Source organism: Populus euphratica, unplaced genomic scaffold (genome assembly GCF_000495115.2).
Source record: "Populus euphratica unplaced genomic scaffold, PopEup_1.0 scaffold63.1, whole genome shotgun sequence".
NCBI lineage: Eukaryota > Viridiplantae > Streptophyta > Magnoliopsida > Malpighiales > Salicaceae > Populus > Populus euphratica.
In genome coordinates, this window is record NW_011499942.1 from 657,215 (window position 1) to 670,447 (window position 13,233).

General features: G+C 29.1%; 1 protein-coding gene across 1 annotated transcript; it reads right to left on the reverse strand.

Annotated features, from left to right (window-relative positions):
• Positions 1-5,435: 5,435 nt before the first annotated feature.
• Positions 5,436-6,778, reverse strand: LOC105137144 (uncharacterized protein At5g39865-like). The gene has a single exon (XM_011042773.1). The coding sequence runs from the start codon at positions 6,641-6,643 to the stop codon at positions 5,618-5,620; it is 1,026 nt and encodes a 341-aa protein (XP_011041075.1). The 5' UTR covers positions 6,644-6,778; the 3' UTR covers positions 5,436-5,617.
• Between the last annotated feature and the right edge of the window lie 6,455 nt (positions 6,779-13,233).

Below are 13,233 nucleotides of genomic sequence, written 5' to 3' on the forward strand. Positions count from 1 at the left end.
TACTACTACTACTACTACTACTACTACTACTAGTATTATTAGTATTATTATTGCTATTATTATTATTGTTGTTGTTACTGTTACTATTGTTGTTTTTTATAATTGTTGTTTATAATTTGTATAATTAACCTCCTTGTGGTTCAACTCCAATCTTGCCAAGTTATTTATTACTTCGACACTCCTGCACTTGGGAGAAGACATCAATCTTTTCATCGTGTCATCAAGCATATTTAGTTATGATAATGTGGGTTGTTGAAGCTAAAGGATCTGGTTTATAGGTTTAAAATGTGTATTTTGGGTTCTGTAGCATGGTGGGTTTTTTGGGTTCTAGGTTTGTGTTCTTCATGTTCATCTAATGAACATAGTCTTAAGTGCTAGTTTTAGGACTAGTTTTATTTCAAGTATGGTTTCATTAAGTTCACATATTATTATTAGTGAATAATCTAGGGTTCTCAACTATCAATAACATGTTTTTGGAAGTTTTAATCTTAGGGTTTTAATTTTGAACTGAAACCCAATTTTGATAAAATCATGATTTTTAAGGAATAATCAAAGCAAACTGATACTTGATTGTGATCAAAAACTTGCTTTTTATTACTTGAAATCCAGTCTGATTTGATATTCATATTGTTAAGTTTATGTTTGAGTGTTCTTGGTGTTTTATGTTTTTTTAGGTTGAATCTGTTTTGGTTTTAAGTTTTTATTTTGCTTTGTTTTCAGGTCCACCTAGTTGAATCGACCTGATCATGTCAAAATCAGGCCATTCCTTAGGCCTTATTTAGTTTGATTTTTTTTGTCAAGGTTTTTTTGGTTTAAAGGATGTGTTTGGCAAACACCCTTTAGACTTGTTTTGAGTAATTTTATTTTAATATTTTTTTTTTTGCTAAATGTATCCTTACAAAAATACAGAAAAATATAATAAATAAATAAAACAAAATAAAAATTGCGCATTGCATACAACCAATTCTCTTAAAAATACAAAATTCATATCTAGTTTTAAAAAATAAAATACATTATATGCTTATTCTTTTTTAGCATGCATTTTAGATTTAATAATCAGTTTATTAAATCCATGAGAATTAATGATCAATTTTTTTGGTATAAATGTTAAACCTATTAGTGAGATTAGTGTTTAAATATCAGGAGTTAACTAGAAAATTATCAATGTTATTCTCAATATTCATTAATTTTAATTGAAAGTATTTTTCACCACAACACATAAGTTGTGGAAAACTCTTCCACTTTTCAAAATGGGTGAACCTTGTCGAGGCATTTATATGGATCTTTTCCATAAGAATTCATTTAGATATACAAACTCATAATGAATTTAAAAAAAATCAAATTTATTAACATGAATAAATCACCGTCCTAAGCTATAGATAGACTATAGGCTAAAACCTCTCAAAACTTTTAAACCACATAATACAACTTATCTCAAATAGGGTGCCTCAGAGTGTTAATACCTTCCTTAATAACAACTAGTTCCTTACCCTTTCTATTTATGATAAGACTAGCACACCAAGGTTTTATAGTGACCCTAAACCAAACAATTAAATAGTGACTTCCACAATCCCTCAATGCTATTTATCCACTTGCAATAATTATTATAGTGAAAGTAGTTTATACAGCTTAAGTCTTAAGTTTTTTATAAGAGCATACTAGCACTTGAGAAATCATGATTGAAGATCTTTTAGAATTGTAACCTAATTGTTTATGTATTTTAAAAGAGTTTTTGAAAAAAATAAAAAAAATTATTTTTTTCTTTACTTCAAATTATTTTTTTATATTTTCATATTATTTTGATGTACTAGTATCAAAAATAAATTTGAAAAAAAATATGTGATGCATTTTCAAGTGAAAAATACTTTAAAAAATAATTGTTACTACAATACTAAATAAGCTCTTAATGTCCATGAAATATGTAAGTCACACTACCTCATGGGCTAAGTAGAATTTTTCCTTAACATAAAAAAATATTCAACTGATGATACCTCGAATCAAGTAAAGTTAGCTTGACTAACTCGTGATCTAGAAAAATAAATTTAGAAAACCCCACATAAAAAAGGGGAAAATAAAGCTTAAATCCTAAAACCTAATGTAAGATCACAATAAAAAAAATATTAAGAAAAAATTAAAAAAATTAAAGTTAAATCAATAAAGAAGGACATAAAAAAATATTAAGAAATCCAGGTTAATTTGGCTAGCTCGCAACTTGGCTCAGCCCCACAAAAAGAAAAACAAAAAAATCACAAAATTTAAGACCCAATAATCTAATATTAAAAAATAAAATTGAAAAAAATCAATTTAAGAATATATATATATATATATATAAACTCAAGTCAATTTAATTTATCTTTAAAATTAGTGACTCAATTCATAAGACTATAATCATTCCATAGAAGGCAAATACTTAAAAATCACAAAGAAAAATCCTTAATCATGATAAAAAAAAAAAAAGAAGATTGTAATAAAAAATTGAGGAAACAATCTAGCATAAAAATTATATGAAAAAAAAACAATGAGACTAAATTGAAAGTCAAATTAAATAAAATAAAGATGGACAAATTTTTTTTAAAAAAAAACAACAATAAAAATATAAAAACAACATTAGATGATTCACGTTGTTGGTGATAACAACATTTAACCATCGAGAGATATACACATGCCGACCAAATAGTGTGAACACGTCTCATTTATTAGCGCATGCCACTCATGTATTAACCACCTTTTTTTTAATTATTTTTATATATAATCAAAGACCTTATTACCCTAATACATATTACAAAATAATGTGTTGAAAAGATTTAAGTGTACTCAAACACATGTTCTATTATTTTTAATTATAAAAGTAATGAAGAGTCCGTTCGGTTAAGCGTTTATGGTTATATTTAGTATATAACAGTTGCACTAAACCATTTGTTTATAAAATCAGTCGTGATTTTATGCATAGGCCCTACCTTTATCTGTGTTGATAACATTGTTTTGTTGAAGTTGAAATTACATGTGTGCTTATAGAATTTTAATTAGCATGAACAATGTAGTATGCTACACTGTTCCAGCTGGACCGAGTCCAGTTCATAACTCAAAATACATTGAACAGGATTCGACCTAATAAAATAAAAAATAAAAATTATTTTTTAATTTTTAATTTTTTTATTCAAAAAACCATTATTTAATATTATTCAATGATACTACATAAATTTTTAATTTTTTTTATTCAAAAAACCATTGTTTAATATTATTCAATGATACTACATAAATTAGACAAAGATCATTTAATGATGTAGGATTTGTAGAATTTAATTACAATTCTAATTTATTTCTGATTATATTTTACCTCATATTATTAGAAACCAAAAAAACTATAATCATTATCAGATGTATTTTATATGTGATAAAAATATAGATAGTTTAATGAACCAATAAAAAATATTTTATATAAAATATTATTTATTTCATGATATAATAACAATAGTTAAATCTACAATATTTAAATTAAAAATCATCAATATTAATATATTTTTTTAAAATTATTTTATAACTTCAATTTCAAAAGCATTATTAACCAAATACATTAAACTACTTTTTGTTCAACATTAATTTTAATCATAATTTTAACCAAACATGCATACTACCAAATCAACCTCAAGCAAAAATACTTTTTATAAAAATAATTTTTTTTCTCAAGCAAAAATACTTTTTATAAAAATAATTTTTTTAAAATTATAATCACAATAGCTACTATAATACCAAATATACTCATAAGTTTTTTAATGTGCATTCAAAAGTATAAAAAGTCCATAAAACCTTTCTTCCTAGTTTTTTTTTAATTTTTAAGATTATTTAAGTTATTATATTATTTATTTAAAATGCGAAAAGACTTTCTAGTCTCAAGTAAAAATGATAATAATAATTAATAAATCATTTCATTTAATTTTTTACATTCATACCCCTAAAACCAAGTTAAATAAGATTTTTTTTAGAGCAAATAGTAATTTTATTATGAGAATCTAAGAACGTGTGCGTAATAATAAAAGGATGATCTCTTTTAGCTATTTTTTTGTAATTGTAATTAGTAACTGAGGTAACACCCCTACTAGATGGCGGTTAGGTTCTGTGGTAAAAACCAAACAAACTGAACTATGGCGGTTCGGTTCAGCTTTTAAGTTCAAACCAAACAGTGCACGCTTCTGCTATAAACGCAGCACACACATCCATGCTTCGCCCACAAACAGAATGAATGACTCACAAGACCAGACCCCATAAATTTTGAACAGATTTTCAGTTACAATTAATGGTGGTAAGCAAATAAAATTATAACAGTACACTCGCACTTGCATCATGTTTCCACATGAAAACAATGAAAACTGATGCTCTTACTGCAAAGAACCCTAGGTGAAGGGACCCAATGCAATCATTATCTGTCACTTTTTCTGTCTTCTATCAGTAATCTATGGAAAAAACCTTTTTTGAGGTTAAATTCAACAGTCAAAATCAAGAAGATGCAATATACAGCAATGGCCTTGAAACTTCAGTTTTTAATGCTCTCTCTTCAAGCTACGAAAAAATCTGGCAAAACAAACTTTAAGTGCTAGACTTTAAACACCTCCCATTTGCACAATGATGTTGTACTAGTAATTCTGCGGTTCAAAATGATTGGTGCTATAACAGGCGTTCCTAGTACTTCTAAGGAAAATGAAGAGAAGGAAAATTTTACGATGCAAGACTATGCTGCTATTGCCAAGATGTAAATCAGCATGTTCGAAATCACACCAAGCTCAGTATCAGTTAGGTCCACTGGGAAATTTTTCCAGAAATAAAATCAAAGCCATCAAAAAATGTTACTGTGGTTATAAGCAGGATTTGGTAAATTTAACACTTCCCTGGTTTGAGGCATTTATCTCTTGACTCTGCATATATTCAAATACATAAAAAAAAAATAACAATAACATCAAACAATCTGAGACTAAAGGAGTTCCTAGAGTGTAACCAGTACCTCCTCCTTTACAATTGAAACAGATGAAAGCACTATGGGAAGCCTCCCTCTTGGTGCTTTAAGATTACCTTCTAATTCTACACTAGATCAACCTAAACTTTAACCTTTAGCATGATTAAGCGCATCATTAAAAAAAAAAAAAGTTCTTGCAACTCTGTCTATAACAATAGTCTCAGATCTTGTGTAAGAGACAATGTATATATCATGCTTAAGATCTGACATAAGGAAGCGAACCATCAAAAAGAATATTTAACAACATAAAAGTCAATGCTACAAAAACCAATCAACTTAAGTTCTTCCCCATATTCTGAACAAGGTTTACATCTTTGTTTTAGAGTCGATCATTTCAATTCATTAGCCCCCTTGTCCCTAATGTAACAGCAGAAATATGATAATCCCATTTCCACAATTTGTTGCTTGTATGAATCATCTAAAACTATTGAATCTAAGCAAAGTAAATTGATCATGTATTGGCACATAGACCACATTCAATAGGATTAGCACCAATTCAATACAGAACATTATCATTTCAGCTCAAATTCAAAACAAGTAAATTGAGATAACTTACTTATGATGATACAACATAGGACTTCGGGATACAACAGACTGTATCTTGGAGCATCAGCTACAAATGGGACAAAGCACCAAACCATTCTCATTACAATCAGGGCATCTAAGCACAACAGTCCTCCCTTGTTTCTGCCCCAGCTCCTCCTTAACCACCATCACCATCTTACAACTCCCATTACAAGAAAAACAAGGCAAAAACCTCACATCTCCGCACCCTTCACACACACCCTTTACTCCCTTCTTAGGCAACCCTTCTAATACATCTCCTATTATCCCTTCCTCAACTAGTCTCATCACTTCCTCGGCACCACCGATGTAACTTCCTTTAACAAAAACCCTTGGTGGCACCATTGCCTCTCTCTCTTTCCCTCTCATTAATTCCATTAACTCCTCTTTAAACCCTTTGTCCATGGAGACATCTCTCTCACAAATCAACACACCAAACCCTTCAAATGCTGCACGCACTACATTACAAGCTTCAAAAGTCTTTCTTATTCCTCTCAAAGTCGTTGTGTAGATCACAACTCTGTCTTCTCCACTGGGTGGACATAGTCTCTCAAATTTATCAATCAAACCTGTACTGTCCTTCAAAAGAAAATTTGGGTTCTTGTTTTCTTGGCTAGATAAAGGACTTTCTTGGCACTTCTTGGTAACTAAGGAGCTATCCTTCAAAAGAAGTTTTGGACTGGTGTTTTCTTTGCTAAAAAAAGGAGTTTCTTGATGTTTCTTGAAAAAGGATGAAAAATGGGAACTTTCTTGATCTTTCTTGATAATGGGAGAGAAACGAAAGCTATCGGTGTCAAGACCAGACATAAGTTCCCAAGAATCAATGATTTCTGGTCTGGACTTAGGTTCTGTAAGAGGGGTAGGGAAGATGGAGCCAAGAGTGAACCGAGGTGATGGTGTTGGAGGAGTTGTGGTGGCTTGTGGTGGTGGTGTTGGTGGTGGTAACGGATCAAGATTGAGGAGGCCATAAGTGGTTGAAGTGAGTGAAACTATGTGGTGACTTAGCGCTGAGCTGCCTAGTTGAGCGAACTCATCCTCATTGTTAAGTAGATTAGAAGATACACAGCCCATGATGATGGTGGTAGCTGCAGAGTGTTGTTGATGGCTTCAACTTGTTTTGGTGTTTGAAATTTGAAGTAGACTGAGAGGGAAAGTAAGAGTAGGCACAGAGAGTGAAGACACAGGGTTAGATACAGGGGATGACTTTTTCAGGAAGGGAATTTTAAATGAATTTTCTAGATCTCGTCTCACTATATTATTATTATGAGAAATCTACTTTTATTGCTGCCTTAAAATTTACATTTTGAGAAATCTGCTTTTATTGCTGCCTTAAAATTTACATTTTGTAATTTTGTTGATTAATTAATTATAACTAGATTTATTGTTATAAGCAACAAGGTTTTGATAGATCAATGGAGTGCTGCAACATTTTGTGTCTCAATATATTTGGTTTTAAGTGTTTAAGTTATTCATTTGCGTTTTCTATATTGTTTTAATCAATGAAATTTGATATTCTTATTAGATTTAGTTTATTTTTAATAACAGGTACCATAGTTCAAAAAATAAAAAATTATAGAAATTTATAATTATAATATCTGATTTAGTAGTTAAAATAAATGAAGTCTTGATAATAATTGGATAAGTTAATCTAAATTAATTAAAAAAATAAAAAATATAATAGATTAAATTGAAGGCTAACCTTTTCTTAAAAAACATATAAAATGGTGTCATATTTTTTGTTATAAAACAAATAAACTAGATTTTTACTAATTTTATCTTGTTTAAATCTTAACAATTAGACCATATCATTCATGTATACAAAAATTCATGATATTTAATTCGAAAATAATAAATGTTTTACCTTTCATTACATTTTACGTTAAGTAAAACCCACATGCTATTAATCTCACAAATGGCATGATTAAAACCAATAATTTATATAGTTAAATTAATACATTATCTTTTATATATTCTATAGTAATTCAAGTTAATTCCCGTTATAAATTAAATCAAAACGATCAGATTTAACAAAACAGTAAATTTAACATAATGAAGATTATTTCTCAGAAAAAAAAAAAAACAAGTAAAGCTACATTTTTGTGATGGGGTATCTTAAAAGAAATCACATGAATGGTAAATGCGAGCGCAATTGCAAAAGCAAGTGCAATTATTATCTAGCCTTTTCAGTCACTCAAATTTGAAAAATTTTGTGGGGACTGAGCGTGTGGCGCTAAATTTTTAATTCAAATTACAGGACTGCGTCTGGAGGAGTATTTAATTGGGCTCGCACTTTCTTCCCTGCGTCACCCATTCCAAGGTCAATTCACATGTTTCCACTCAGTGTTTGAAAACAAACACCACCAGGCCAAGCCCGTTTACAGAGGATAGAGCTTGGGCTGGGTCAATATCAGATTATTTTCTACTAATTTAATGTTTTTTTTGAAAAAATACCGTCTTCATAATTTAAACCTACCCCTTTAAATTTTTATTTATTAATTGATTGTGTTAAATAAAAATATTAAAAAAGAGACCTTCGGCTTTGGGTCTAAAGCTACAACTTACTTGGGCTCAGGTAAGGCAAGGCCCCATGACTCACTTATTTAGTGTGTCTAAACATAACTGTATGTTGTTTTCAACATATTTTTTTACTTATGTTATACATAACTTTTTAAGTTTTATCATATAATTTAATAAATTTAAATATATTTTTTATTGGTTGAACAATACAACCAAATACGCATAGTTTTCTAACTCAACCAAACTCACTTTCTATTTTACAATTAAAAGTTTTTTTTTTTTATAATATAGTTATATTATATAGCCTTACAATGACCTTTATTTTGAGAAAAGTAAAGTGTGTTTCGATGGGAGGTATAATGGTTTTTTTTTAAGGTATAATTTTTTAAAAATACAAATCATACCTTTAAAAATTAAAAATACATGTATTTTGTGTGGATCCTATCAAAAAATGCTAAAGCCACATGCAAACCAAATACCCTTTAAGATGTGAAATACGCTTCTATAAAATTTAGTCGCCAACAAGATAGGCAAGGGATTTCATCTCTCAACTCATAAAAAATTACTTGCTAAATATTAAATTTTACAGCAAAACTTTTAATTGAATTTATAATTAAATTAAATTAGTTTATTAAAAGTCTAATCAAATCTTTAAATTTAATTTTTTATATAAATTTATCAAATAAATCATTTAATTTAACTTTTATTCTATATTGTCTTTCATTTTCGAATATAATAGAGATACAATTGTACTCCTAATCATTTTCAAAATTCAAATTCATTTCTCCCTGTGTTTAAAATCCTTCTCAGCTTGTTCTTGCCAAGTTATTAGTTTTTTTTCTAATTTATTTTTATTTTTTAAAATATTTTTTTTAAAAAAAGATAATTTTAGAGGAAATTCAAAATTAGTTCATGAGACATAAAATAACATTTAGATAATTATTGATGAAAAGAGGAATATATCATGTATTGGTAACATTCAAAAGTACTCTCACTTAAGCGATATATAATTGTCCAATTTAACCTAATTAAAACTAGAAAAATCAAATTATGTATATTGGATGAGAAAAGTATGCAGCTCTCCTTCAAGCTTAACTTCTAAGTTTTTTCTTTCGGAACTTCAAATTTCTGTAGTATTTAAGCATTTCCCCTTTCTAAGAATATCATAGTTTTTCATCGGTCCCTCTAATTTAATCATTTTAAAGTTTATCTCCATATTTTTTTAAAACTTTGCCTACAGGAAAACTCCTGTCAATGGGACATTAACAATTAACAACAAATTCAAAACCAACAGAAAGAACAGTCTGAAATCAGAATTATTGGGGGCAAATAGTGGGTGCCTCAGACAATACCTAGAACACCTTTTAGGCAGGGCCAGCACCTCATCTAAAAGAATGTCATGCCACTTTTTCAGACAGACCACCAGCCCTTTTATGCTGGCAAAGGCGCCTGGAACTTGTGGACCTACTGGCCACAAAATGCAATTATAGATGGCATCAAATGCTTATGGTATATGCTTGGAGTTCATCGAAAATTGAACACTAGCTAGGAAGATCAATTTTTTGCATTGAATTTCAATTTCCGCATACCATTATTTATTTATTTATTTTACAAACATGGATCATCATATTATATGGGTGATACTATTAAAGAATTGTCTTTTACTTGAACTGATTAAACCCTCGTATGGCTTTCATGCCACCTTGAAGTTTTTGAAGCTTATTTGCCTCTTGCCTAAGATAAAGAAAGTCTTGTTGCATTATTATTACTTTAACCAGCCCATAGGAAACCAGTTATGGTAATTATATAATATAAGGCATTCAATTGCCTATTTATTTATTTAATTCGTGTGTTAAATTTGCTAGTAAAATATAAGCCATGATCAAATAATTAGTCATCCTTTGACTTCATACTATAGTTTAAAAATCTAGATGTAAGGTAGTAGATCCGGAATTCTAAAATGATCCAAGTTAAATAAAAAATATTAAAAAATTAGTCGATTCAATTAAAAACAAAGTGAATTCGATAAACTAATTAATCTAAATTTAATATTAAAAAGTAAAAACTCAATTCTAAACCTATTATTTAAAAAAAAAATCAAAATAATATTATTTTAATTATTATAAAAAAAATATTTATTTTACCGGGTAAATCTTCTTGAATCATTACTAGGTAGGGTTTGACAACTACTAGTCTCGCATGAATTAAACAGTTCTTATGTGGAGGGAGGATACCCATTAACGAGTTACTAGCAATTGAGAACATTAGTTGTCTTCTTCAGGTGGCCTGTGGATTCTTGGTCTTTTCTACACAGATCAAATGCAAGCGTGTGCCCTCTTGGGCACATGGAGTTTTGTGAATTTTTTTTTTTATTGATCTTATTAAATATACAGTAGGCATTATATAATTAGTTCAGTCTCTCTGCATTCTAGTTGCTATTCAAGCCAATTGCCACCTCTTTCTAATCTAACATCACCTCATTTGGCTAGATATTATATCATTGGGCAATACTCCCTGCCTCAAAAACACTATTGTCACTGGTGGTTCTATCTACAATTTGGAATTTCCTGCGCTGGGCTTAGGAATCAATGAGGCATGATCAACTAGGAGACATGATAGCGAAGAGAAAACCTGGTTGGGAGCACTTGCAGGAAGTAAGATTATCTTCTTCCATTAGAAGAATCTAATCATGAACTGCGATGTTTAAATGTGTGATCTTCTTGATGAGATCGTTTGGTGCATTTAAGATCAAAACAAGAGCATATAGTCTTTGCCTCCAATCCTTTCTTCTGTGTTTTCTATACTTACCTTTCTGGGTTTCCTTGTGAACTGATAAGATAGTTATTGTTTTATTTATTCTGTGCATTGGCCACCTTTAGCTAACCCATTTATGAAGCAAATTTCAACTGGTTTTCCTACTTCCCAATTTTGTGGGTCTACATATTCACAAATGTCTCCATATAAGCATAAAGCAAGTCGAGGTTGAATCTGTCATTTAAAATAGTCTAAACCAAATAGATTAGGAATAAAAGAGAATAAGCCGATAGAAGTTCACGAGAAGGGCTGGATAAACTCTACTCACACCATTTATTCTCAATCAAAATATAATATGTCAAAATCTCATATAAAGAAAAAGTATCCAATAACTTAAATAGGTTTACAACATAGAAAGGAAAAAGGGATCCTAAAAATAAAATTTAAAATTTAAAATTCAAATTAAAAAGGAAAATACTAAGATTAAAAGTTACAATATGTTCGAAATCCTAATTTAAAAGCCTTTCCAACCTCGAATGATACAATGTATTAATAATATAGAATAAAAGTTGTAGAATTTTCTAATAAAATTTGAAAATAATTCAATGATCAGATGATATATATTGATTGTTTTTGTCAAACAAGTAAATTAACATAAGTAGATCTCTTTTTTAAACTTAAACTTAAACATGTTTTTTTAATGTATATTAATGTTTATTAGGCTTTCCATATGATCTAATTGCAATAAATTTGTATCCAACCCTTCATATCCTCCACAACCTCTGCATCAATGCATGTAAATCACAAAACCTACAATGTGTCAAGCTTTTATTTTTTTCTTTTCATTTAACCATGATAAATAGTTATATTTGAAACTCATCGTAGACCAGTTATGTCAATCTGTCATAAGGTCTACGATGTGTATGAAGTATTAAATTATGCTATAATAATAGTTTTTCTGCGTTCTTTTCTAATTGCTTAGACTTTCTTGTTAATCAAACTCTTTGGAGTATAAATATGTACCTGGTGGAATTGCATATATTTCATTGTTTTGCCAAAACTATCATTTGTAGGCCCTACTCTCCATGGATCATGTTCGTGCCAGGGATGATCCTGATGTTGTGAAAAGAGTCCCATATTACATAGTCTTGAAACTTGATCTGCTACCCTGGCCAGAAAAATTGGTGTGTGAGTATTCAATTGTTTGCGCCTTATGGTTGCAATCTTCGATGCTTGTTCGCATTTCAACATATCATTTCGACAGGGAAAAAAAGATTATCTATGATGGAATGGGAAAATCAATTATGAGTCGGCAATCAAGAAATGCCCAACTGTGCAATTAGTATCAGAAGTGATTACTTCGAAATTCAAAATGGAAGCTTGAGGTACAAGCATAGGTCCCTTTAGTCTTTGTTTTAAGTACTAAACGAATTAAAGAAATCTCTATGGTAAAATTGGGTCTTGATAAGGCATATGCACGGCGCGTCCAGAAATTTTTCCCTGGTTGCGTCGGACTCTCAAATTAATTCCCAGGTTCTCGAAAGTTCATGATTCATGAACTCAAATTATTTTTTGATAAATTGCTATAATATTATGGAATTTGAGACATGATTATTTTTTTTGTATAATATTTAAATTGTTTGGATATTATTTAATTTGAATTGGTGTATATATATATATTTTTGATTTAATAATTTATGTTAGATGATGTGTGATAACCAATTAAGATTTTTATTTTTAATTCATAGTTTATGCCAGGGGCCGTTATTGTTTGCTTATTTTTTAGCTGATATCAAATAAAAAATAATTTGTTTTTAAATTGAGATATTGTTCAATTTAAAACATATTATTATGATTTGTTGAATGTGGCTTTAGTCAAATTTTCAATGGTTTGATGATGATCATGCAATTAGTTTTAATTTTTTTATTTTTTTTACCATTTCATATTTAATATTTGAAATTATAAGCTATACATAGGATATTTTTTTAATATTAAATGAATCGGTTTCCTTTCATAATAAAATAAAAAAAAATAATCTTTCATTAAAAAATACAATTTTTATTTTACTTTTCATATGACCAAGTTTCTAAAAAATATATAAAAAATCATATCATATTTTCATATGAAAATTCAAGAATACCTATTTGTATGCATTTTGAGATTTAATAAGTGTTGTAACCCAATTTTGGATTCACTAAAATTTTTTTTGGAATGTTATTTTATCTTATTATTCATGACAAAAAAATATATATAATAAATAAAAAAGAAAAAAAAGAGAGTTTAAAATATATTTTCTCGAGTCAACCGTCATTTTCTGTCCAAAACCGAGTCCACCAGGTCAATACGGGTTAAACGATGTCGACCGGGATGAAAAATGAGTTTCGGGTCG